This window comes from Bos grunniens, chromosome 23, assembly GCF_055505025.1.
Source record: "Bos grunniens cultivar Pamir isolate PY7600 chromosome 23, Bosgru_T2T1.0, whole genome shotgun sequence".
NCBI classification, from domain to species: Eukaryota; Metazoa; Chordata; class Mammalia; order Artiodactyla; family Bovidae; genus Bos; species Bos grunniens.
Genome location: NC_141187.1, coordinates 13637680 through 13663053, shown reverse-complemented (window position 1 = coordinate 13663053; position 25374 = coordinate 13637680). Strand labels below are relative to the sequence as shown.

The following is a 25374-nucleotide window of genomic DNA, read 5'->3' as shown; positions in this document are numbered from 1 at the left end:
TTCTTCTGAGTCAGTGGTGCTGTGCTAACATTCTTTCCCTTCGGAGTGAATGGTACTATGTTGTGTTACTTAAAAGCTGTGGCTTGACGTGGAGGAGAGAGCTTTTGTTATAAAAAGAACCCAATGAGCAAAATAAAAATGTCACCTTACTTTCAAAATATTGGAAATACTGTACTGACATGAAGACTATACAACCATAGAAGAAGTGAAGAAGTGAAGTCGCTCAGTTTTGTCCGACTCTTGGTGACCCCATGGACTGTAGCCTACAAAGCTCCTCTGTCCATGGAATTTTCCAGGTAAGAGTACTGGAGTGGGTTGCCATTTCCTTCTCCAGGGGATCTTCCCCACCCAGTGATCAAACCCGGGTCTCCTGCATTGCAGGCAGACCCTTTACTGTCTGAGCCACCAGGAAAAATATTAATTTGCCCATTAATGTGCTCATATTGTTTTGTGGGTAGGAAAATGAAGGTACATAAAGTATTATTCATATTCCATGTCAGTAGTCACATTTATGGAAGGAGGCTTCCTTAGGTTCCCTCTAAGATAGAATTATAGAATCTCATATTAGACGGTAACATGGAGAGCAGATGGTCCAGACACCCTGAACATTTGAATCCTCCTTCAATATCCTCAATGGTTAGATGTTGAGTGTCTGCTTGTATACCTGTAGGGATCAGCAGTTTTCCTGAGAGCAGAAACTAGGTTCTGCATTGACACCACAGCATTGCTATCTCTGTAACAGTAGTTCTCAAACTTTTCTTTCCAAGAGCCCTTTATACTCTTAAAAAGTATTAAGGATCTCAAAGAGCTTTTGCATGTGCATAGTATACATATCAGTGATTATTTACTATTTAAAACTTTAATATTGAATGCCTTACATGTCAATGTAAATGCCATTTTTATTGAAAAATAACTCTTTTCCAAAACAAAACAAATTTGATGAGGAAAGCGGCCTTGCAAATGTTCCTAATAGCTGCTACAGTAAATAAAAGACGGCTGGGGTTCTCATATATATCGTTCATTCAATCTGTTGTAATCTCACAGGTCATGTAGCCTCTGTACATACATGGGAGGCAAAAACTGCTTAGAATTAACAAGTTTTGACCTCACGGACCTCCTAAAAGGGCCTCAGGGACCACTACGAGTCTCCAGACCATACTTTGAGAACCAGTGCTGTCTCGTCCACCAAGAGATGGGACAGATCGATGAACTAAACTGCTAGAGACTGGAATGAAAGAAAAAAATACATACAAATGGGGCTAAGAAAATACCATCAAATGTTGAGTGCCTACCATGTGCCTGATTGTAAAACACTGAAAACTCTAACACTTCGATCAGTTGTTCCCTGTCTTTTTCAATGTGAAGATACTCTTTGACTTTAAAAAATATTTCAGGATTGTAAATTAGCCATTTTACTTATAGAATCCATCCTTTGAGAAAATGACAAAAAGCTACTTTGAATTTAGTTACCATTTGTAAGTAAGAAATTCCTGTTTTCATCATCATGCCAGTGTCTGGACATTTGAAAGCCAGTACTGTGTCTGTGTTTCTATACAGTTGATCCTCAGGTCCATGAGGATTTAAAAAGCCCTTGCAGGTAACTCTGTGCGTGGCCTGTGTAGCTGCGCCCGCCACATATGATCCATGGGCTGGGAACCATGGTTCTGTGTGGTATTTTTCCCCCTGAGAAATCATTCATTAGTTCTTGTCACCAGTCTTAAAGACGTTGACTGATAGTTGTGTTGAAGCCACTAAGACTTGGTACTTCAGTTAAGATGACTGGGTGTCATTAAAAAAAACAAAAACAAAAAGCCAAGAGAAACAGATGTGTGTGCTTCTGGGGCCTGCGGTTCTCTTCACCTGTACTTCTCTTGCCAAGAGCAATAGATGGGCAGTGGCAGTCTGAGTCCATCTCCCCTGCCCTGTAAGATGGTGCTGGGAGCTAGTGGAAGAGAATTGTGTTGAGAGGGTTAATACTGAGTTAGAGAGAAGTGGAAGAGTGGTAATGGTGCAATGGGAGGAGTGAGAAATTAAATGGTATCTTTTTAGAAGTCTGCCTTATTGCAGTCTGCATTGCTCCTTGGGGATTTTTCTACTGAGTACAAGAAAATCAGCAAGCACTTCCTGAAAAACCCAGATGAAATTACTGCCATAAATTTTTTTTTTTTTTCATGGCATAAAACCCTTAATTTAGATGGGGAGGGTTTATTGCCAGTGTTTTCTTGGCATGGCTAAGTTCAATTAATTTCAGATGACAAGCTTACCCCCACCCTTTGCCTTTTTTCTGCACCCCGCCCCCCTTCATATGTGGAAAGTACAATTTGTTATTGGTTTGCCTTTGGCTCTGGAGACCTCATTAAGGGCCCGAGAAAGGGATTTTATCTCTCTCTCTTTGACACCTTTCTGTTTTCTGCAGGATTCAGACTATTTGCATTGTCACATGGAAAGTATGTATGGTGTATGTGTGAAGGGGAGGTTAGCGGATAAAACTGGCAGTGTTTATACCTTTTAAATATTGCAAGTTACAAAATTTGTTACCACAGTGTTCAACTAAGATAGGGACCTCAGCCTTAGATGAGGTCTCTGAAAGGAATGTGGGCACATTTAGACAGGAAAACTTCCTTAGCTGTCCTGACAGTTCATATGTAACATACCTGGCTGTTTGAAAGCAGGAACAAGATGTCAACAGAATACTGTATTTACTCACACTGCCTGCTGCACCTTCTTGTTCCTATCAGAATACTGTGAGCATATCTTGCAAACAAGGGAAATAATCTATGGTGTTCTGTTTTGCTTTTCTCTGCATGGTAATATAGAATCTATTGTAGTGTGAATAAAAGGAGTCACAGGAGATTCATTACTGTTTGTGAAGTGTACTGTCTGTGTCTTTTGGTGTGTGATTCTTTATTTTACTTACAAAGCAGATATAAAAATTAGAATTGAGGTGATAGAGAATATATCCTGCATAAATAATCAATTCAAACAAAAGTTTTACCATTATAACATAAATACCCTGCTTCAGAGGTTGGAGATTAGAATCCTGTTACATTAAATGCTCGACAATTAATTAGCTATTGTCTATAAAGTTCCCAGGATGACAAGTTACTTAAATACTATTATTAGGGAGTAGCTGGATTAGTAATAATAATGTTCAAGTGCCATTGGTAACAATGAGGAGAATTTAAAAATAAAGATAAATGCGTGTGATCGTAGTCAAAGTGATCTGTGTGCTGAATGCAGAGTAGGCAGTCCCTGTGCGCAGTGTTTTCTGAGACTGCAGCGTGGAATGTGCAACACTTGGCACAGTGTTCTGAGGAGGGTGAGACAAAAGTGCTTAATTTGTTAATATTTTTTCTCTGCTTTTTGTGTATTGCTTAACCCCTTGTCAAAATAGTGTTCACTTAGGAAAATGAAAGAGAAGAAAGCTGACAGAAAAGAGGCTCGGCAGAAGGCCAAGTGTAAAAGATGAACCCCGAGTCGTTGCTGACAGGCATTGTTTAGATTCCAGATATGCTGGGTCATTCATTAGTGTGTGTGTGTGTGTTTCAAAATATGGTGCGTAATTGGTATGAGAAAAACGTGTGGGGACTTCACTTGCTTGTACAGGTTTTTGTTCTGTGGAGCTTATATCCTTAGGGTCCCATCCGTTTTGGATGTAATTTTGTGAGAAAATCAACATGGAACCAAGAACTGGCCCAAGCTAGTAATGGGAGAAAATTACCAAAGGTAGTAGCGATAGGCACGAATCCTTATTATGGAGAGTGAAGCTTACAAGAAGGAAAGGTGTGGGGCCTCTTGAATTTTGGAATCAAAGATTTAGAAAATCAGGTGGCGTGCAGGAGCAGTGGTGCTCGTCGGCTGTTTCCTGTGTCCCCTCCTGGTACTGGCCTCTGCTGCTGGCTCTGAGCAGAAGGGATGCGTGGCCCTTCCTGGCCAGTGCACTTGGTCCAACCTTTTGTGGGCTGCTTCCTTCTTGCTCTGTTGTTGTTTTTTGGTGCTTGGGGGGCAGGTGCTAGATAACAGAGCAAAATAGAAAGCATTTAAAAATATATGTGTACTTCTAAATAGTGACGGAAATTCAGCTTATGTTCCACAGACCTGTTGAGCACGATCTGCTATTTAGAAGCATGTGTTGTATCCTCTTCTGCATGAATATGGAGTATGGATGACTGACTAGTTCTGGTGTTCTGACCAGTCCTTAATACCTCATATGAGTCCTGGGAAAACTTCACTGTGGGAGAAACTGGGATAGGTTGAATTTGGTTTTAGATATTATAGACAGGTGCCTTTGGCAGCCAGATTCATACAGATGACCAGATTTTGCTCTCTCATATTTAATACTTTGTTACTCCATTGTTGATCTTACTGAAGATTTTTATTAATTTGAAAGTAACTTTATAGTCGGTGTTTCTGTAAAGCCAACAAAATTTTGAGAAAAACAGTGTTAAGACTAAGGGACACCTCAGCCTTAAATCTGTTTGTTATCAGCATATCTGATGTGTGTTGTCCTCGCTGGCTGCCTCTTCCTGTAAACCTGGCTGTTGCCACCTCGCTTGGTTGCTTACAGTTTGACTCTAGTCAAGCTTGTTTAATTAAGACTTGAAAAAACACCTCCTGTCCTGCTCAGACTTGGAAGAATAGCCAAGTCTGAAGCTTTTTTTTGCTGTCATGGTTGCTCAGCTAGTTGGTTGGAGCAACAAGGTTTGGAGATCCTCTAGTACATGATGATTTTCATTGTAATAGGTCTGATTGTAAGCAGTAGTCATAGTATTGACGATAGTTCTGTCCTACTGAATATCTCATTGTTTCCACTCTCCCCTCCTCTCCCCATCCCTCTTTTTCTCTCCCTCCTCTTTTCTGAGAAACTTGAAGAAAGGAACCCCATGCTGTTGCCATGTGTGGCGCCCAGGAATCTGAATCATTTTGAAGAGCTAGCTAGTTCTAACACTATCCTTAGGAATTATCTTGCTGAATATAGCATCTTTTGTGATGGGTGAAATAATAAAAGAGGGAATGTAACTTGGGAAAAAAAAACATTTTGGGGGCCTCCATTAGAGAATATAAATCTCAAACCACTATAAAGTTCAGATAATATTTCATCCAGAAATTGTGACAGCAATGGAAGGTGGGAAAAGTTCCCTCCTTGTGTCCGTTTTGAGAAAAACAGTGTTTTTAATTTGGTACAGTTGCATATTCATTTCTAACAGACTGCATCTTAAAAGAATTGGACTTTTATAGATTCTATGAATATTCAGAGAGTCACCAAAACCAATTCTGTCCTTTACCTTCAGCATCCAGACCCATCTGTCATTTGCTTGTTAGAGAGTCCTAGCTCTGCATTGTGAGATTTCCCATTTGAGAAAAAGATATTTCCCACGTGAATGGGAAGAACACACTGGTACCTTTACTGCCGTGATTGAAAGTTTCCACCCACAGGGTAATTGTTGGAGTGTGTGTGTATCTGTATTGCCAGGCCCTGCCCACTCTGGGATCTGGCATCAACTCTCCTAAGCTTTTAGAAAGCATTGTTTAGGACATTGATGCGAAAGTGGAAGGCGTAATAGATGTTGCCACTAGTAAGTCATCAGGGTATTTGGCAAGCTGGCAAAAGCTAGAAGCCTTATCCATTTGCATTTTAATTGGCGTGACCAGTAGCCTAAAGCCTGAATTTAAAAAGTTGTCCCTTGGGCCCTTTCTCCCTTTCACCCTCTCATTTTCCTGAAGCTGATTTGCATCTTTAAAAAGAAAATCTCACCATTTAAAAACTCATGCCCTTTTTGATAAACTCAGAGCTCTTACACCTCTGTTACTGGTATTTTAAATATCCATTAAAAGGTAAGGATTTTAACAAAAGATCCAGGACAATGGCAGTCTTAGAAGGATGCCCCCCGCCTTTTTTTTTACTGCAGTCATGTGAGATCAGTGTGAAAGTGGGGTCTGCTTGCTTGCCACAAGCATTTTTCCTATTCTTGCTAGTGACAGAGCACAGCACAGATCACTTTCACATCAGGCTTGTTCAACTGCTTTGTTTTCATGATCACAAAGGGCAAGAGAGCCTTCTTTGCAAATATAGTCTATTTTATTATAATTCTTTTTTTAATTATTATAATTGTGAAAGTGCATGATCAGACTACACATGGGCCCATTTTCCCTGGAAAAGATTTGGAATCACTCTCATACCATCTCCCACCACCTTACTGCTTTAAGTACTTAACTCTGAAGAGAGAAACAGATGAAAGTAATTAAGATGGGATAAGTAAGATATTCTTATTCATGAGCACATCCCCGTCTCTCAGCTACCAGCCCCGTGGGGGCTCTGTTATCGCTCCTCCTCTTTGCTGCCCTAACCACGCCCAGATCTGCCTGCATGGTCATCAGTGTGACTCCGCGTCTCCTAACCCTGGTTCTAGTCCTCCTGGACCTAAGGAAACGACCTAGGGAGAAAGGTCTTCCGTGTTCTTTCCGGGGTAGGAAGGGCATTCCTTGAGGATCTCTTAGAGTACTGGCACTGGGCTGACTATTCTACTTGCATCATGACACTGAATCCTCAGAAGGTCCCTGTGAGATGGAAACAACTATCCCCATTAGCAGATGAAGAAACTAAGGCACAGGGATGTTTGCCTGCACTGCTGCATGATGACGGAGTGAAAAATCCAGAACCCAAGGTCGGTTCTGTTTACATTGTACAGAGTTGCTTTCTTGGTTCCAATGAAATGAATGATCCTTTCAAAAAGATGTTCGAACTTTTCTGTTCTTTGGGTAGGCAGAAGAAGAAAAAAATTTAATTAGATAATCATTATAATTTTTTAAAATAACTGCCTTATTCCACCTAGTAACTATTAATATTTGCTATAGGATCTAAGGCAATGCTGTTGATAGAGGAGAAAACCAAGAAAATTATGATCATTTAACTCATATTTTCAGTTGTTATAAATATAATTAACCCATTTCATATGAGAGATCAATGTTTTCAAGAATAGAAGTATTATAGATTGGCCTAAGGAAGCCTTTTTTGATAACCCTTAGGTTATCTTTCCCCACTTTTTCAGAATAGTATTTGGAGCCCTTAATTTTGGATTCTAATAGGAGTTGTAGTGATTTTAAAAAATTAATTTATATATAGAGAATCTTTTATGCTGTTATTAAAAACAAAAGTGTTTACATGTAGAAAAAAAGAAATGTTAAAAGGCATTTCAAAATCGGCGAGTTCAAAGTTAAAATTTCCATATGTACTCATTGTATTGTGTAACAGGCAGAAAGAGAGTTCTATAATGTTTATAATGTCACTCCAGAGCTTAGATTATAACATAAAAATTAATACTACTCTAGTGCTGACATTTCTGCCATTATTCTAGACTTACAGGAAACCATTTCGTTCATCACTGCAGCCATTTCTGTCATGTAAGGTTTTGCTTTGTTTTCCTTTATTTATTTTTTTTTAACTCTACAGAATGTTTCGTAGGAACAAATTAGATTAAAAAAACACTTTAAATTAGGTGAGGAGAATTGTCAGTGGATAAATGGCTTGGTGTTGAAAATATGTTTAGATAAACAGTTGCGTTTAAAAGAAGAAGAAAGAACAAAGGTTATATTATCATTGTTCAAAATGAAAAGATTTGGTACTGAACTTTGGCCTTTGGAAATGGTATTTTGAACCCTTGACCACTAGAGGGCGCTGTGCAACTGCAAACCACTTAATTTAAACCCAAAGTCATCAAATCTCTTCATTTGTTCCTCTCACTAAAAAGATAAAGGATTTATATTCTTGTAATGCCAAGTCAGTTCATACTTAACATTCAGCCTTTAGCTGTAGAAACTTGTTTGAATGACAGTAATGGCTTCATTTCAAGTTATTTAAATGTTTAATGCTGTGTAATTTACTCAAATGTGTATAATCCTTTATTTAACTAGATGAAAATAATATACTGTTAACATTGTTTTAGCATTAATTAATGTGACTAATTGAAGTTAAAAACACTGAAACCGAGTTCCCTGTTTTGTTGCATGATCAGACTGTAGAGAGGCTTCCCTCTGGCCCAGGCTGATCTGGGTTCAGTGTTCTTCTCCCCTCAGCCCAACTCCTGGCCGCCCGCGTACTTCACCGTCTCCCTGCTGTTTCTGTAGTTCATCTGATGTTAGTATACTGACTGCTACAGTTGGTATAAAACTGATAGCAAAACTGATGAACTGTAGATTAGTTTCCCTCCAAAAACTTGTCATGCATTTTGATAGGAGCATTGTTTCCTTGTTCCAAAATGAATATAATAATGATTAAAATCACCAAATTTCTTAAAAGAAGGGGGAAAATGAAAGTACGTATTGTTAACATCACTAATCCTGGCATTAAGTGGGAAGTCATTTTTATCAGGAAATGGTGGAACCGCAGAATTCCTGCCTGAAGACCCCATCAGCATAGCTATTGTTGCCACTGACTCTCAATAATAACGAAAAACAAAACCAAGAGCCCCTGCTGTTTTCAAAGCTTTAGTCTGGTCTCTGAAATCAGATGAGTATGAGTCAAAACCAGGTAACACCTTTCTGGCAGCTTGCTTCTACTGCTGTGATGTGTTATATTAAAGCAGCCCATTACAGCTCTCTGTTTGTAGGCATAAATAATTCTTTCTCGTTAAACATTGCTCCTCCAGGGTGCCTGAGAAAGGAACAATTTCATCCATTGTAATTGTTGATACATGTCCTTTATTCAAAGTAATTGTTAGGTCACAGAATGCTTTGTTGTTATTTCTATACTCTGAAAGTTTTGTCTATAACCTGGGCAGTTTTTTAAGGGTTAAAAATGCAGAAGTATTTCATTCTTTTTAGATTAAATTTTAGATGAGAATTGTTGCCTTGGGGGGAAAAATGTCTTGGTTTTAAAAACACGTCTATAAAAGAATTGTCAGCTCCTTCTCATAGTATTTATATCATCATGTAATGCTTCATATGCAGTGGCACTATTTTATTTTGTATATAAAATCTTAAATTGAAAGCTTAAATTTAATTTCATGAACAAAATGCAGTCATATTTAATTTTATGAGCAAAGTGCACATTGGCTCTGGTTTATTTGTTTACTAACAATTTTTAAAAGAATTTATATGTTTCTGAGATACCATAATTTTCCTTATCATAGTTACATGTATGTAAATATCAATATATGTCTATATGTGTTTTAAGTATTGTGTGTGTGTTTGTATACACATGCATGATAGTTATCTTAGTTGGGCTAAACAAAATAATTGAAACAAAAATTATTCTTAAATATATGTTATATAGCAATTTTAGGAGATAAGCTTATGAAATCAATGAATAACAGTAATGTAAGTTTTTGAATTATTATTTTATTTGCATCAGTCTTTCCTTAAATCCATGAGTGACTAGAACGTTCGGTACCTTATAAAGAACTCTTTACTTGATCCTTACAAACATTGTATTAGGGAGTGGAGGTAAATATCAGCCCCACTTTACATTGAAGGAAGTGGAGCCATTGGAACATTAAAGTTCCTTTCCCAAGATCACTGCAGTGGCATGGCCTAAAGTTCGGGCCGAGCTCAGTTTCTTGCTCTTTCCCTCCTCTACCCTTCATCTGAAGGTCACTATGAACCCTGAACAAAGAGACCTGTGCAGGAAGGCTGGCCTTGTTTCCCTGAGTGTTCTAGACTGGCTTAAGGCTGTTTTTGTGTGTCTATTTTCTCATCTCCAAAATGGGATCTAATTAGTCTTTTTTCAGTCTTGTTCAAGACAGGTTAAAGACTAATGGAGTTTTAATTTACTGAGAATTTTGAACCTGGGGGTAAAATGCTATTTACAGTGTAGTTTTTACCTTTCTGTGTTTTTAGAAGGGCGAAATGGCCCTTTTCCTTTACGGGAAAGACAACAGACAAGCTTGAAGAGCAAAAGGAAACAGATGGTGAGGCATCCCCCATCATTGAAACACAAGGAAGTATCTCTTAAATTATTCCTTTTTAATTTCTTATTTACCGCCAAAAGCATGTATCCTGAGTGTTAACTTTTTTTATTTTTGGAGGCCTTGTTTGTTTGTTTTAAAGTGGTTTTAAGTTTACAACAAAATTGACAAGGAGGTACAGAAATTCTCCTTCCCTCACATGCACAGCTCTTGTCAAGAGTGTGCACCTTTTTTTTTTTTTTTTTTTAAACCAAGGATGAACTGCATGACATACCATAACCACCAAGGTCCCCGGTTCATCTTAGGGTTCACTTGAATGAAGTGAGTAGTGTTGCATGTTTGGTGGGTTTGGACAAAAGTATAATGACATGTATCTATAATTATAATGTCATTCAAAGTATCTTCACTGCTCATACAAACTTCTGTACTCTGTGTATTCATCTCCCCACAAACTCCTGGAAGTCGTTGATCTTTTTATTGTCTCCATAATTTTGCCTTTTCCAGAATGGTATATAGTTCGAATCTATTTTTATTTTTTTTCTTTCTCCTTTAAAAGAGAGGTTCAAAGCCTTTATAATACCACTCATAGCCCACCCACGTATGGACCGGACAGGCTCTAGGTTGCACGCCCCACCCCACAAATAAATACTGTAGCTTTTCTTAATTATTCCTGATAAACCTTGTTGGGCTGGGTTCAGGACTTGGAATTTGTTTTTCTTCTTCATTGCCTCCTAGCTTTGCCATTTCTTCTCTTCCCACTTGAGGATGAGACTCTTCTTTTTTTTTTTTTTAATGTACTTACTGGTATATGATAATAGATAGGCTCATTTCTTTAAGAGATGCACTGTTATCAGTGTTTGACTGCTAAGATTAAATTAAACCATAAATTAGGACATAGCATTTCCTAAAAACATTTTATGTTTTAATCAGTACTAAGATGAGAAAGATAAATAACTACCAAAGTAGCAATAAAGTAAAGAAGATGAACCAGTGTTATTACTTAATATTATGCAAGAAAAAAATAATTATCTGTTAGGTACATGTAAGTAAATACTAGTTACCAAAAGAAGGTAAGGACTTCATTGTGTCTTGTATGACGGACTCAGGACTTAGTTGGCGGCATCCACAATACTTCTCCTGTTATTTAACCAATCCTCTTCCTTTCCTGCCAGCATCACAACATTTCAGGGCATGTATTGTTTTTCACAGTATTGCATTTGCAGGAACTTCACAGAAACAGGAGACAATACGTTGATATCCACTATAGCCCTGCCCATGGGCTTCCCAGGTGGCTCGGTGGTAAAGAATCTGTCTGTAGTGCAAGAGATGCAGGTTCGATCCCTGGATCGGGAAGAATCCCTGAGGTAGGAAGTGGCAGCCCACTCCAGTACTCTTGCCTGGGAAATCCCATGGACGGAGCAGCCTTGTGGGCTACAGTCCATGGGGTCACCAAGAGTTGAAGATGACTTAGCAACTAAACAACAACAGCCCTGCTCTCATTGCTTGAGTTTCACACTCTTGTTCCTTCTCCTTTCTGTGATCCCATTCATGCCTGGCCTTGAAGAGCTCTCCCAGCATGACCTTTGTAACACCTTCTCCTTCACCTCGAAACTTTCACCACCACTTTTTCTCATCCAAGTCCCTTTTAGGGTTTTGTCTTCTGGCTTTTCTGCTCACACCCAACATTTACAGTCCCCAGCTACCTCAGAGGAAGCGACAGTGAGGTCACTTGGTGCCTCCTCTGGGAAAGATCTGTGCACTAGTGGTCAGCCCTGAATTTTCAGCTTTGGTTCCCTCTACCTTTGACCCTGCAGATCATGCTGAATTCCTGAAAGAATTTCTGTAACCGACAGGACATGCCAACTATTAATATCTTTCACTTTTTCACTCTCCTCATGGACAGGTCTCTCTGGGCTGTGGCTCCTAACTAGCCCTCTGCACTAATGTCATATGTCAAATAAGCATGAACCTTAGAGCTGGTCTTCTGAAATTGTAGTGTCCTTTCATTTTGCGGGAGAGGTGCATGCTGCTCAGAGAGACTGTTTTGTCTAAGGACACAGCAGGTGTGGAGCAAACTCAGGCCTAGCATCCTGGCCTCCTGATTCTCAGTCCATCCTATAGTGTTTCCACTACATGTCCCTGCCTTTTGGCCGCCAAAAGGCAGAACCTCTGCTGGCTTACACTGGCTGCTTTTCAGAGACTAATGGATCACTAGCCAGCTCCAGGAGATCATCTCTTATATGACCCGGCTTTGGACTATCACTGATCTTTTTCAAAATCACAAGAAAAGCTGGGGGGTTTGTTAGATAGAAATGTTATATTTCTGAAATTAAAATGACAAAATTAAAAGGTAAATGGAAAAATTGAAAAAATACAAAATTTATATCAGGGAAAACGTTTAGAATCTTTGCTATTTGATTCTTAAAAGAATCAGATGAGCACCCCAGAAGAAAAGTGGGAATAGGATATATGACAGTGGGAATAGATGATTCACAAAAACTGGCAAAAAAAAAAAAAAAAAATCTTGGTGGAAAAAAAGGTCAATCTCATTGTGAAGCAAAGAGAAACTACTTGTGCTTATCAAATGGGAAGGTATTTTGAATCATGCTCATGGTCATGTTGATGAGGGTGAGGTTAAATATTCTCTCATACATGTTGGTTCTGAAAGGATTAATTAGTTACAGCAATACATACATACATATGTATAGTGGAATTGTACAATAATTAAAACTGTTTTAGGAGAATTTTATATGACACAAAAATGCTCACAAGTTGACTTGTAACAAGGTAAGTGGAAAAAAGGTACTCACTTCAGTTCAGTCGCTCAGTCATGTCCGACTCTTTGCGACCCCATGAATCGCAACACACCAGACCTCCCTGTCCATCGCCAACTCCCGGAGCTCACTCAGACTCACGTCCATCGAGTCGGTGATGCCATCCAGCCATCTCACCCTCTGTCGTCCCCTTCTCCTCCTGCCCCCAATCCCTCCCAGCATCAGAGTCCTTTCCAATGAGTCCACTCTTCGCATGAGGTGGCCAAAGTACTGGAGTTTCAGCTTTAGCATCATTCCTTCCAAAGAAATCCCAGGGCTGATCTCCTTCAGAATGGACTGGTTGGATCTCCTTGCAGTCCAAGGGACCCTCAAGAGTCTTCTCCAACACCACAGTTCAAAAGCATCAGTTCTTCGGCACTTAGCTTTCTTCACAGTCCAACTCTCACATCCATACATGACCACAGGAAAAACCATAGCCTTGACTAGACGGACCTTTGTTGGCAGAGTAATGTCTCTGCTTTTGAATATGCTATCTAGGTTGGTCATAACTTTTCTTCCAAGGAGTAAGCGTCTTTTAATTTCATGGCTGTAGTCACCATCTGCAGTGATTTTGGAGCCCCCAAAAATACTAAAATAAACTGTATTCTAATTTTTAAGTGACATATATGTATATGCATTTTTTAAAAAGCTGTAAGAAAATACACCAAATGTTAAAAGTATTTATCATCAAATGGTTGGATTATGAATGATTATTCTTCAAGTTTTTTGCATGTTCTGTAATTGTACTATTTTTGAAATTAAAAAATTTTTTAATTAAAAAAGAAATTTAAAAAATTTTTTTAATTAAAAAAGAAATTTAAAAAAAGAAACATTTTTTGTAAGAGGAATGGGGACCTCACCTTCAGATCACACATTCTTTGCAGATCTCCTGGTTCTCATCTGACCTTTTAAAAAGCTGTCTCCAGCTCCTTGCGTTGCAAAGAATGTGTCTAGAGTGAAGTAAAGGCCACGTGGCATGGAAAGAATAGACCCAGCCTCGGAACCAGGACAAACCACTGTGTTGTGTATGCACCGCAGGGCCTGAGGAAGCCACTGCCCCATCTCTTCCCCTGGGGGCTTCTTCTTTTACAGGGTGAAGATATTGGCTCCTGGTATCTGTAAGACCCCATGCTGCTGTAAAATGGGATCATTCTTTAGCACTCTCCTTTCCTTCTTGTTATTGTTGTTTGGTCACTAAGTCATGTCCAACTCTTTGCGACCCCATGGACTGTAGCCTGCCAGACTCTTCTGTCCATGGGGTTTCCCAGGCAAGAATACTGGAATGGGTTGCTGTCTCCTTCTGCAGTGGATCTTCCTTCTTAGTCCTCTTGTATCATTACATTGATCCTAGGCTGAGATGCCAGACCCACTTTATGATCTGACTCTGGGAAGTTTTATTATCTCTGGTAAAACAAACAAGCAAACCCTCCAAAGATACTTTCTAAAACCTTTAGGTAGTTGGTTTTTCTTAGCAGATATTTTATTGTCTGTTACAGCTATTTCACACTTGTGCATCCATTTTTAGGCTCTGGACCAGTGGTCAGCAAGCATTTTGCTAAACGACCAGAGTACATATTTTAGGCTTTGTGGGCCACATAGTCTTTGTGACATGTTCTTCTTCTCCTTTTTTTTTCTTTTAAACAACCTTTTAAAAGATGTAAAATTCATTCTTTGCTTGCAGGCCATAATCTGCTGACCTCTGTTCATAATTGTAGAGGAACAAAAAATTATTTTGTCATACTTTTCATACAAACATACTTGTAAACTTATTTTTCTCTTTTGATATTTCTAAGACAGTTCCTCAGACTATAAATAAAGTAATCCTTCAGGATGACAAAAGTGAATTTATGTGATGGGTAACCAAAAGCACATTATTTTGTCTAGTTCATCAAATGTTGATGTAACCAAAAGCTCTAAGATGGAATCTGCATTATAGGGCTGTTTTAAATTGTTCTTTATATTATTCCTGAAAATATCTTCGCAATCCTCGATTTGGGTGAAGATTTTAAGAAAACCAATCCTCATGCTTTTAGCAGAGCTGCATCCAGTACTTTAAACTCTCCCTTCTTAACATGGTGGTCAGTAGCACAGATTTTATAATCAAACCTGTGTTTGTTTCCAAATTGGTCCTTTATCAACTCTGTGGCCTTTTCAAGTTAGTTAACTGTGCTCAGTCTCAGTGTGCTAATGGCTAGGAGGGCCGTAGTAGCCTGTTCCTCCTCACGGGTCTGCTCCAGTGTCAAAGGAGAGCACACTTACAGCAGAGTCTGCACACAGCTCTTGGCACACGGGAGATACTCAACCAATACAAGATGATTATTACCCCTTTTTGTTTTAAAAGAATATTCAGTGTTCTTTGGGGGAACTCATTATAATCTTACATAGTAGTCAGTGTCAGGAAGTGTTTCCATAACCCATGTCTCATCTACTCTAGAACAGAAACCCAGTCTATGAACCTAAAGTTCATTTCTTTTATTTAATCTTCATCCTTTGGGTCGCAAAGAGTCGGACATGACTGAGCGACTAACACACACACACAGGCATTGGGAAAAGAAAATTTTCATTCTCCCTGGAGGATGAAAATAGAATGTTTCCTCATTAATTCTAGTTCTGTTAACCTTTTGCCATAAGTCTGATTTCCCTGTGCACTAGTAATTTTTATGTTTCAACTTTCCCCTTGCTGTGATTTTCTGTAGTTGAAGAGCTGGACACCATATCCTAACCAAGGACTGCCTCATCGTTTCACTCCTTCATTCAATAAATGTTTACAGAGTACCTGTCATGTGCTAAACACTGTGCCTGGAGCTAGACATGCAGCTTGAGGAAGACCAGGTCCTTGTCCTTGTCAAGCATAAGTTCTAGCAGGAGAGGTAAATAAATGAGATGTAAAGAAATAAATATGACACTTGCTGGTAGTATTTGAAGAAATTGGTAAGGAGTGGTGAGCTAGCAGGTGACTGAGTTGGTGAAGGGACATTTGGGTAGGAGGATCAGGGAAGGTCTCTCTGAGAAGGTCAGTTGAGCTGAGACTTGATGTAACAGAAATTGACCATGTGGAGAGCTATGAGAAGAGTCCGCTAGGCTAATGAACACCAATAGTAAATTCTATGAAGTGGGAGCTAGCTTGGCTGTTTGAGGAACAGAGGAAAAGGCAATATAAGTTTGAAATCTGGTGATGGGTAGTCTGAGAGTATTGGGAGAAGGTATGGCTATCCATGAGGGCAGAGAGGTAGATAGGAGCCAGAACCACAGACCCGGGTGATACAGAACTTATTCTAAGAATGATGGAAAGCCATTGAAGGGTTTAAGTCAGGGGGTGAAATAACCTGGATATATATATGTTCTGTGAGAATGGGCTATAGGGGGACAGGGATGAGGCAGGCAAGGAGAAGCAAACAAAGAAAACTGTGAAGGAGCTGCCAGTATAGCAGGAAGAAAACAAGGAGAGAGTTTCCATGGAAGCCTGAAGAAGACAGCCTCTCAGTACGGGCAGAGGGGAGATGAGATTGGGCAGTAGATGCTACGCAAGACAGATAAGAGCAGAAAAGTGACCAGTAGATCTGGCAAGATGGAGCTTACTGGTGACCTTACTGGGAGCCAGTTTGGTGGAGTAGTGGGAGGAGAGTATGGAGGGTGAGTTCATAGGGATGGCAGTAAATGTACAAGATGAGAAGTGTGTCACTGGGAAGGGAGGCAGAGAAATGGCAAAAAAGGCTAGAGGGGACTCAAGGTCAAGGGAGGATGATATTAAGGTATGTTTGCATGCACACTGGAATGACTCCACAGGAAAGGAGGATTTGATAATGCAGGAGAGTGGATCGTTACAGGACTGTGTTCCTGATGTGAGAGAGGGGCTGGGCCCGGGGCTCAAGTGGAAGGTTAGCTTTAAGTAGGAACGAGGTTACTTCTCTTCTTGCTGCAGAGTATGTAGACTGACTGAGACAAAATGGAAATATTACCTTCATGTTCACAGTCCTTGCATTTCATTTGATCTTTGTGGTATATTATGGCCCTCTAGTTCTTTTTGTGTTATTGTGCTGATTTATTTGTACAATATATTTTCTCTCTCTCTCCGGGCCATGTTTCTCACATACAGATCTGTTTACATGTCTGTCTCTTCCACTAAACTGGCATCTCTTCAACAAGGGTGGTTATCTTTGTATCTCCAGACACAGCTCAGTGTTTGGCAAGAACTGAGCTGAAGGAATGACAGCTACATCAGTACAAAGGACTTGTGTAACAGCTACACAAACATGCAGTAGAAAGGAAGGTAATTTGAGAGCATGAATAAAATTAGATGTTTGCATTACTTAGAAGAATTAAGATGGGTTCTCTTATTTAAGTTGAATAGTTACTGATTACCAGAACTAAGGAGTAGCTAAGGGTAAAAAAAAGACCACCTCACTACCACATGGAAGAAGGTAGGAATTTTAAAAAATTCTTTTTGGAATGTTTTTTAAAATTTTAAGTATAGTTGATTTACAATGTTGTGTTAATTTCTGCTGTACTGCAAAGTGAATCAGTTGTACATATGTATATGTATATACACACACACACACATTCTCTTTTGTATTTGTTTCCATTATGGTTTATTATGAGCTGTTGAGTTATAGTTCCCTGCGCTATAGTGTAGGACCTTGTTGTTTATCCGTCCTATATATAATTGTTTGCATCTGCTAACCCCAGACTCCCAGCCCCTCCTCCCTCTACCCTTCCTCCCCCTGGCGACCCATTCTCTATGTCTGTCCTTCTGCTTCATACGTAAGTTCATTTGTGTCATACTTTAGATTCTCTATATAAATGGTTTCATATGATATTTGTCTTTCTGACTTCACTTAGTATGATAATCTCTGGGTCCATCCATGTTGCTGCAAATGGCATTATTTCATTCTTTTCTGTGGCTCAGTAGTGTTTCATTCCATTGTACTGCATCAGGAAGGTGGTGTTTTAACAGCCCCTTTGAGCAGGGATGATGTAGTATCTGGCATGCTGTGGTAGAAAGCACAGTTCTAGCTTCAAGAGAAAGTGATATTCAGTATCATTTATGTGAGAAAGGCAAATTCCAGAATGGTCAGCGTTCTTGTGGGATGCCAGTAGCAGGGGATGTTTTATGTTTAGAACAAGAGTAAATGTGCAAGAGGTGTGACCTAAGCAGATTTATGCTCAAATGAGTGGGAACAACCTTACAGAAAATTTCAGTTTAGCATGTGTACCTCTTTCCCAAATGCTTTCTACTTGGATTGGGGAAAAAGACACAACAAAACAAAATAGTTAACTTTCCCCTTCAGCATTATACAGCACATCCTAAATGAAACATGACTTTCTGAGTTACAAGCTGCCCCTCGCAAAGAGGCTGGTTGTAAGAGCATAATCTCAATGTGTGCCCTGAAATTAATGTTGTGTGGGCGCTCCAGATTTCTGTGACGTACTGTAAGTTATATCCAACCCAACTGTTCTTCTCACTGCCTGCATTAAGTATTAGCCTGAAAGGAACCATCTGAATAAAGAAGCTTTTATGCCTTCGTAACTCCTTACTGCGTGACCCCAGGTCCCCGCTGTTGGTATTAGGAGCTTTCTCTTCCACTTTTCACTCTCTTGTCTTTAATGGATGGACAGAATCCACATCAGGTGCTCTTGCTCACTCAGCTTCCAGGTGCTGCCATTTCCATTGTGCAGGGAGGAGGCAGGCACTGGCTTCTCCGTCATGTCTCTTCTCTTCCCAGGGTGTCAACTGGAGAAAGGTCACAGTCAGAGCTGCCCACCTCACAGAGTTCATTTTCTCCAGATTCATTAAAATGCTGCCTTCATCTTTCACCTGGATTTTTACTTTTCAAAATGCTTTTTGTGGCGCAGCCTCATTTTATTTTATGTTGAGCTGACAACCTAACATCTCGACAAGTATCAGCTGGGAATACAGTTCTGCCCTCACTGTGCTGTGCCATCTTGCCAAGTTCTGTCTTTGTTACTCAGCTTTCATTCAGAAAGGAATTCATTTGAATGATACGACACTATAGTTGTCTCCTTAAAGAAAGCTAGATTCTTGCACACCTTGGAAAAGTATTTATCTGTGAATGGTGCCATTCCTATTCTGTCTTCTTTCCCTTTCACATGTCATCATGGGGTCATCTCATGTTTAATTAAATTTTCCCAGTTTTGCCTCTCCCTACTCAATAGGATTTTACCCAAGGGGCCCTTGGCTTCTGTCTTTATTTCTTCTTACCTGAAAGAAGCTGATAGTTTTGAGTCTAAACATAAGGCTACTGATGTAAGAGAAGAGAATTTTTACACTGCAGAAGATGCTTAGATGCTGGTTTACTTCTCCAGCGGGATTTTGAACAAGCGTGGATTCGGAAATGAAAGTTCTTTTCTGGGCTGTGTTGATGGAGCAGTCATGGTGGCATCAGTGGCCCCACTACACCCATGTGGTTCAGAAAAGGTGTTTCCTTTTATAGCAGTGATTCAAGTCTCAACTTGATTTTTTAAATGGTGGAAAGCTGAAGAAATGGGATTTTTTTCTCTCAAAGATTTTAATAGCTTTGCCACTGGACTTTCAGCTTAATCATTGCCTCACATTTGTCACATAAACAATTTAAGTTTTTACAAATATGAAGGACAGTATTTGTTTTATGTTTTCTGCTTTCTGTCCTTTTGATTTTTTTCCCATTATGTTGTGAATTATCAGATAAGCTTAAATAGGAAAGTCAATGCTAGGCTAACCATAGTTTGAGTAACCCTCAGTGTGTGGCGGGCTGGGGGTGGGGTGAGGTAGGACTGAATGGGTTGTGTGTCTGAAATGTGATTTTGTTGATGTGTTGCACACTGGCCCCCTGTCAGCCTCTGCTTACTTTTCATTGCACATTTGGAAACTGTCTTATAGCCAGAACAAAGCCCAAGGAAATCTCCACTCCTACAGTTTTGGTCATGTTCTTGTAGTTTCCATCTGATAACATGGTTTAGAGAGAACTTTTTGAGCTTCTTGAGAACTCCTGAGACTCTTGTTTTGTCTTCCCCTGCAGCCAAGATACTTGAAGCATTGTCAGTCTATTTCAGGGGCACAACTTCAGGTGGAATGTGATACTATTTGGGATGTTCAGATAGACCAAAGGGAACACAACTTGTAACTCTTCTTGCAGTGATAATTCTAGTTCTGTGTATGATGAAAAAATGAAATGGAATTTCAGCCCATGAGACATATACCAAGGCAACTTAGTTGTCAACAGTAGCAGCATCTCATAATTTCCAAAGTTTTCTCTGATTTTTAGTGTGTTGATTGTTCATTCCCTTCTTCAGGGAAATCAGGAAATCAGCCTTTCCCTGCAGTGGCCAAATAGATTCACACAGAGTTTGAAGGTGAATAAGGTAGATCTGAGCCCATCCAGAAGATAAGAACCCACATTTCTTCCCTCCTTTATTCTTCTGCTTTGTCTGCTTGTCCACATTTCTTCTCTGAAGAGACACCAGAGGTGGTCCTCTATGCAGAGTTTGGGAATAAAGAGAGTCAGATTCAGTGATGCAGAAAGGGGAGAAAGTGGTTGTAAATCAAAGATGAGACTTGGCGCCATCCTCACTGCCAGCCATGTAATTTTCTTAAAAAAATGGGAGACAGGATAGAGAGCGTCAGATCATACTAATAGACTACTTATCAAGCATCCACATGCCCAGAGATGCCTAAAAGACCAGTAAATGGAGGTGTCAGATGATATATGTGGGTAAATTAATATGATATTCAAATCAATAAAGTAAACAGAAAATATTTTAGAGTGGTCAGCCTCACGAAAGCATAGCACTTACAGATACATAACCTTCCTCTGCACACAGCCCCTCTCTCACACATACACAGGCACAAGCAGAGGCTGGGCGTAAGTAAACTTTTTGAACTTCTGAGCTCTACTTAGCATTTGAGGGAACAGAGAGGAAACAGTATATTGAACACGTGGTACTTCCTGTTAGGCACTTGCATGCGCTTCTCATTTAATCCTCTGTAGTGTTCCTGTGCAACAAGGGTATTCTCGTTTTTAAAGATGAAGAAACTGAAGCTCAGAAAGATCACACCATTAAAAAAAAAAAAAAAAATTGTGGGACGAGGTTTCCAAACCAGGTCTGTGTGACTCCGAAGACCTTGAGTGAATGGATTCTCTTTCCGCTAAACCAGGCTGCCTCACTGGAAAATTACTGATGTCTTTACTCCATGCATTTATATCGTCTTTGCTGGGTTTGAGTCAGGTTAGTGATCCTGAAATGACTCTGGGATGAGGACCTCCTGTCGAGGCTTTACAAAAAACCAAATATCCCCAGTTAGTATTGCTTTCATCCTCACTTTCTTAACTATAATCAGCATTGATTCTTTCTTATTCCCTGATAGTATTAAGTTATGATAACATTAAGGGGACAGAAAATAAAATCAGCAAATACAGATACTGCTTAGTAGATCAGTAAAATGTGACAGTTGGCAACAGTTAAAGAAGGTCTTATCTAAAAAAGTATGGACATAAATACAAAGCACAAAGGATTAAAGGCATTTCAGATAAAGACAACTTTGTTTGCTAAACAAGCTTTTTTAGGTGTAAGTGAAAATACAGTCTTGCTTCTGAGCATCTTATAAGCATGATTCTGCCCTTGGCATGACTATCCAATTTTATTTAGACCTTACATCTAGCACCTAGTTGGTACTAGGTAAAGGTTATGTTTTGGACTGAATGTTGTGTCTTCGTAAAATTCATATGTTGAAGCCATGCCCCCTAATGTGCTGGTATTTGGAAATGGGACCTTTGGAGGTGATTAGGTTTAGATGAGGTCCTGAGGGTGGAATCAGTGTCCTTAAAGAAAAAGAGAAGAGATCAGCACCCCCTGACTCCTTACCCTGCAACTTGAGGACACCGTGAGCCAGGAAGAGGGCTCCAGCCAGGAACCAAATTGACTAGCACCTTGATCTTGGACTTCCCAGCCTCCAGAACTGTGAGAAATACATACTTGTTCAAGCCACCCAGTCTATAAATTGTTATGGCAGCTGAGCTAAGACAGGCTAGATGAAATGAGTCCATCTCTGTCTCTAATAAAGAGACCTTTTGACGACTTCATTTTGCTTCTGTTCCTTTTTACCTCTGATTTGCTGTACTCTCCTCTAATTTTGACTGTCAACCCCAGTGATTAGAGGACAAAAGCACAGATGAAGATCTCTCTTTTTTTCCCTTCCTCCAACTTCTGCCTCAGTGGAACTCATGCCATTTCGGGAACTCTTCCACTTTAGGAAAGACGTGTGTCTTTGTGTCTGTCCCTGGTCCTCAGCCCTTACTGCTCTGCTGAATCCCACCCGTCCCAGGGGTCCTCTCACCTAAGCCTGGAGGACGTTGGCAGCACCCTTCATAGTGGAATTCCTGCCCTTCCCTCCCTGGGCATATTTTAAAAACCAGTTAACAAAAGTTTCCATTTAAAAGCTCCAAGGGAAAATTAGGTAGAGTAATAACATTTTCATATGATTATTTGCCATATTGGCATTGAGGTAGAGAAATCTGTTAGAAAAACTGCTTGCTCTTTTCCCATGTGTCCATATTGAATAATATAGAGCTAGATATGCTCTCTCTATTCTGAAGCTGTCATGAGCTGTAATAACTGGTTTGACACTTATTATCTTTTTTAATGCAAAGAGGAAATTGTCAGAGTTTGCAACAGTAAAATAGATCCTTTGTTATTTGTATTATTTTCACTTGAAAGTATTTTTTACTCTGTCTTGATAAAACTGAAGTTTATGTGGTAAAAGACGCTGGTATGACATGAAACGCCAGAATTTGGACAGTATCAGAGCAGAGCAGGAGTCAAATGAATCACTAATTGGTATTTTTTAGAACCAGTGTTTATAAGCAAAGCTGTCAGCTTAAATCACAGCCTAACCTCATAGGATCTTAGTGCTTCATCAGAATAATTATTCATCAGTGCCTTTAATATTTCTTTCTGGAATGGTTAAAAGCATCCTCTCCATGCTGGTTCATGAGCACATATCACACAGCCTGGTTTCATTTAGGCCTGTGTTCATTCATTGTAGGAGGAAAGATGTACACTGAATTATGCTTTTAATTTTATATCCCTAGGAGGAATTAATGATCAGATTATTCTGGTCTTTGTGCTATGCTGCCTTGAAAACAATTCTGAAGTGCCTAATGGTTAAGCTTAAAAGCTACCTTCATTTCCTTTCAATGAACCTTTGATATTTAACAGTTATATTAAACAGAGTGAAAAACACAATGGCAGTCCCAAATTCATTTTCTCTAGCCAGTCAAATGAACATTCAGGAACTCAGATGGACATTTCCAAACTTGTTTGCCAGTTTACATTCTTTGAAGAGTTAAAGGGCTCTTGATGGTCACTGCCCTAGGATGGTCTGGGGAGATGGCCACTGAACGTGAGCCATTGTATTGCCAGGCCTGACTCTGCCACTGCCCCTGCCTCTCCCACAGACCTGCAGATAGTCTCTTGGTACTTTTAGAAGTCATTTTTATCTTTTATTAACTTTGGTGGTTGAGTTAGAGCTTACTGTAGGTCTCTTCTCTGCCCTAGACATCTGTGATTTACAGGAGAAAGTATGGTGGCAGCTTTTGGCCAAGAAGCAGCAGGGACTCAGGAGAACACGGCCATACTGGTCTTCTGAGAGCCAAGTAATGAGCCAAGTAATGTATAGAATAACTTCATTCTGAGCAATCAGCAAATATTAAATGCCTCTGTTGATGATGCTGCACTTGGTGCTGGGGGAAGGACAAGGAAATGAAATCATAGTCAATTTGACAGGTAAGTGAGAGCTAAAGGCACAGAAAATAAATTGATGAGTCAAGGCAGCATACGTCATGTCAGTTGAGTGCCTTGTGTGGTAAGTGTGGAGAGCAGGAGTGGAAGTAGTCAGGGAGGTGCTCACAGCCTCAGCTGCAGAGCATAAGTGTGCTGTGGGTAGACCGCACGTGAGGACTGGATGGCAGCAGGGAGCTAGGCTGAAGTGTCTTCCTTTAAGTGTAGCCATTACTAGGAGATTTTTCTGAGAATAAAAGTAGTATTATGGGCTGGTGCACTGGGACGACCCAGAGGGATGGTATGGGGAGGGAGGAGGGTTCAGGATGGGGAACACATGTATACCTGTGGCAGATTCATTTTGATATATGGCAAAACCAATACAATATTGTAAAGTTAAATAAAATTTTAAAAAAAATTACAAAAGTTTGGTAATCTTAAAAAAAAAAGTATTATTATTGTAGAGAATTTGGAAACTAGAAAAACATATTAAGATTACCCATAACCTCCCAATCCATAGATCACTACTTTGATCTTTGATCTATTTCTTTCCAGTCATGTGTGTTATTTCTTTTAAAAAATAAACTTCAGGTCATATTACACATGTTTTATATCCTGCTTTCTTTTCATGTTGTATTGCTTTCCCCCACATTATTAAGTATTCCTTGAAAACATTTTCAAGGCTGCATGTTATTTCATTACACAGATGTTCCATCATCCGAGGCACATGAGAATGTTTTGTTTTAATATTGTAAATAGTACTTTGATGAATACTTGTATATAAATTTTTGCTTGATCTTATGTATAAATTATCTGATTATTTGAGATTTCAAAAAGTTATATTTCAACTTTCATAGAATTTTCTGTGGCACTTGAGGAGTTTGAACTTTAGATAGTATCCAATTTTTTTTTTTATCATGATGTTGACTGAAAAATCTGACTCTAGAAAAGAAATGTAATTATATCCTAGAAAAAGACTGGAGGATGCCTCTGTCCTGGGACAGGTAGAAATACCATACAAGAAGACTATAAGAACTGGTGCTTATATCTGTTGATTGATTGATTCATTCATGTATACGAACAAGGAGCTTTGCCAGACTCCGGGAATGCGGACGGCTTGGACTAGTTTGAGTCACTGTTGGCTCTCTCTGGAACCACTGCGGTAGTTGCCTAACTAGTTTCCCCATTTACATTTTTGTTCCTCTTTATTTCCCCACCCAGAAGCTACAGGGTTCTTTGCAAGACCATAAATCAGGTTATGTACATAACCCTGTACAGCTCCGATTATACCCAAGATAAAGTCCAACATCTTAATATGGCAGTTGTACTGCCCATTTATTACCTCCAGCCTTACCGGCATTTTTTGCATTTTCTAAAATGTGCTGAGCTGTGTCCTATCCGAGGGTTTTGTCTTCCCTTGCCTACCTCAGACTTACATTTTAGTCTCACCTCAATTTTCACTGACTGAGACAACCACTCACCCTTATCTTAACTAAGTCATCCACAGAACCCAGGTCTTTTTCTTTAAAGCACTTGTCACAATTTGTAATGAGACCTTTATTTGTGTATTTATTTCATGTATGACTTCACTGAACTGTAAGCTCCATAAGGGCAGGGAGCACGACTTTCTTGCTCACTTTTCCCCAGTACCTGTCACTGTCCTCGTCTTGTGGTAGAGGTGAAAGAATGAAAAGACAGACAGACATAGAGCTTATAATCTTTCTAAGCTTCTGTATTAGCTCTGCAGCTAAGAGAAGAGGAGGACGCAGAAGTGATGCATGAGGACTTTGAATGGTCGGTAGGATAAAGATGTGATTAACAGAAATGGCTAGGCTAAGTCAAATTAGGAGAGAAATGATGAAGCCAGCATTGCTGCTGCTGCTGCT

At 39.6% G+C, this 25374-nt stretch overlaps 1 protein-coding gene across 18 annotated transcripts in view; it reads left to right on the top strand.

Annotated features, from left to right (window-relative positions):
* The window catches only part of BTBD9 (BTB domain containing 9), a 415967-nt gene that overhangs the window by 113937 nt on the left and 276656 nt on the right, over positions 1-25374 (top strand). Inside the window, exon 7 of one of the 18 annotated variants that reach the window (XM_086371545.1) lies at positions 13600-13642. The exons of 16 other annotated variants lie outside the window; for them this stretch is intronic. In XM_086371545.1, coding sequence (XP_086227671.1) covers positions 13600-13627 — 28 coding nt within the window. In that variant the 3' untranslated portion in view covers positions 13628-13642. Of the gene's footprint in view, positions 1-1044; positions 3173-13599; positions 13643-25374 lie in introns of those variants that run through there. One more of the 18 variants, XM_086371535.1, reaches the window with a different exon arrangement.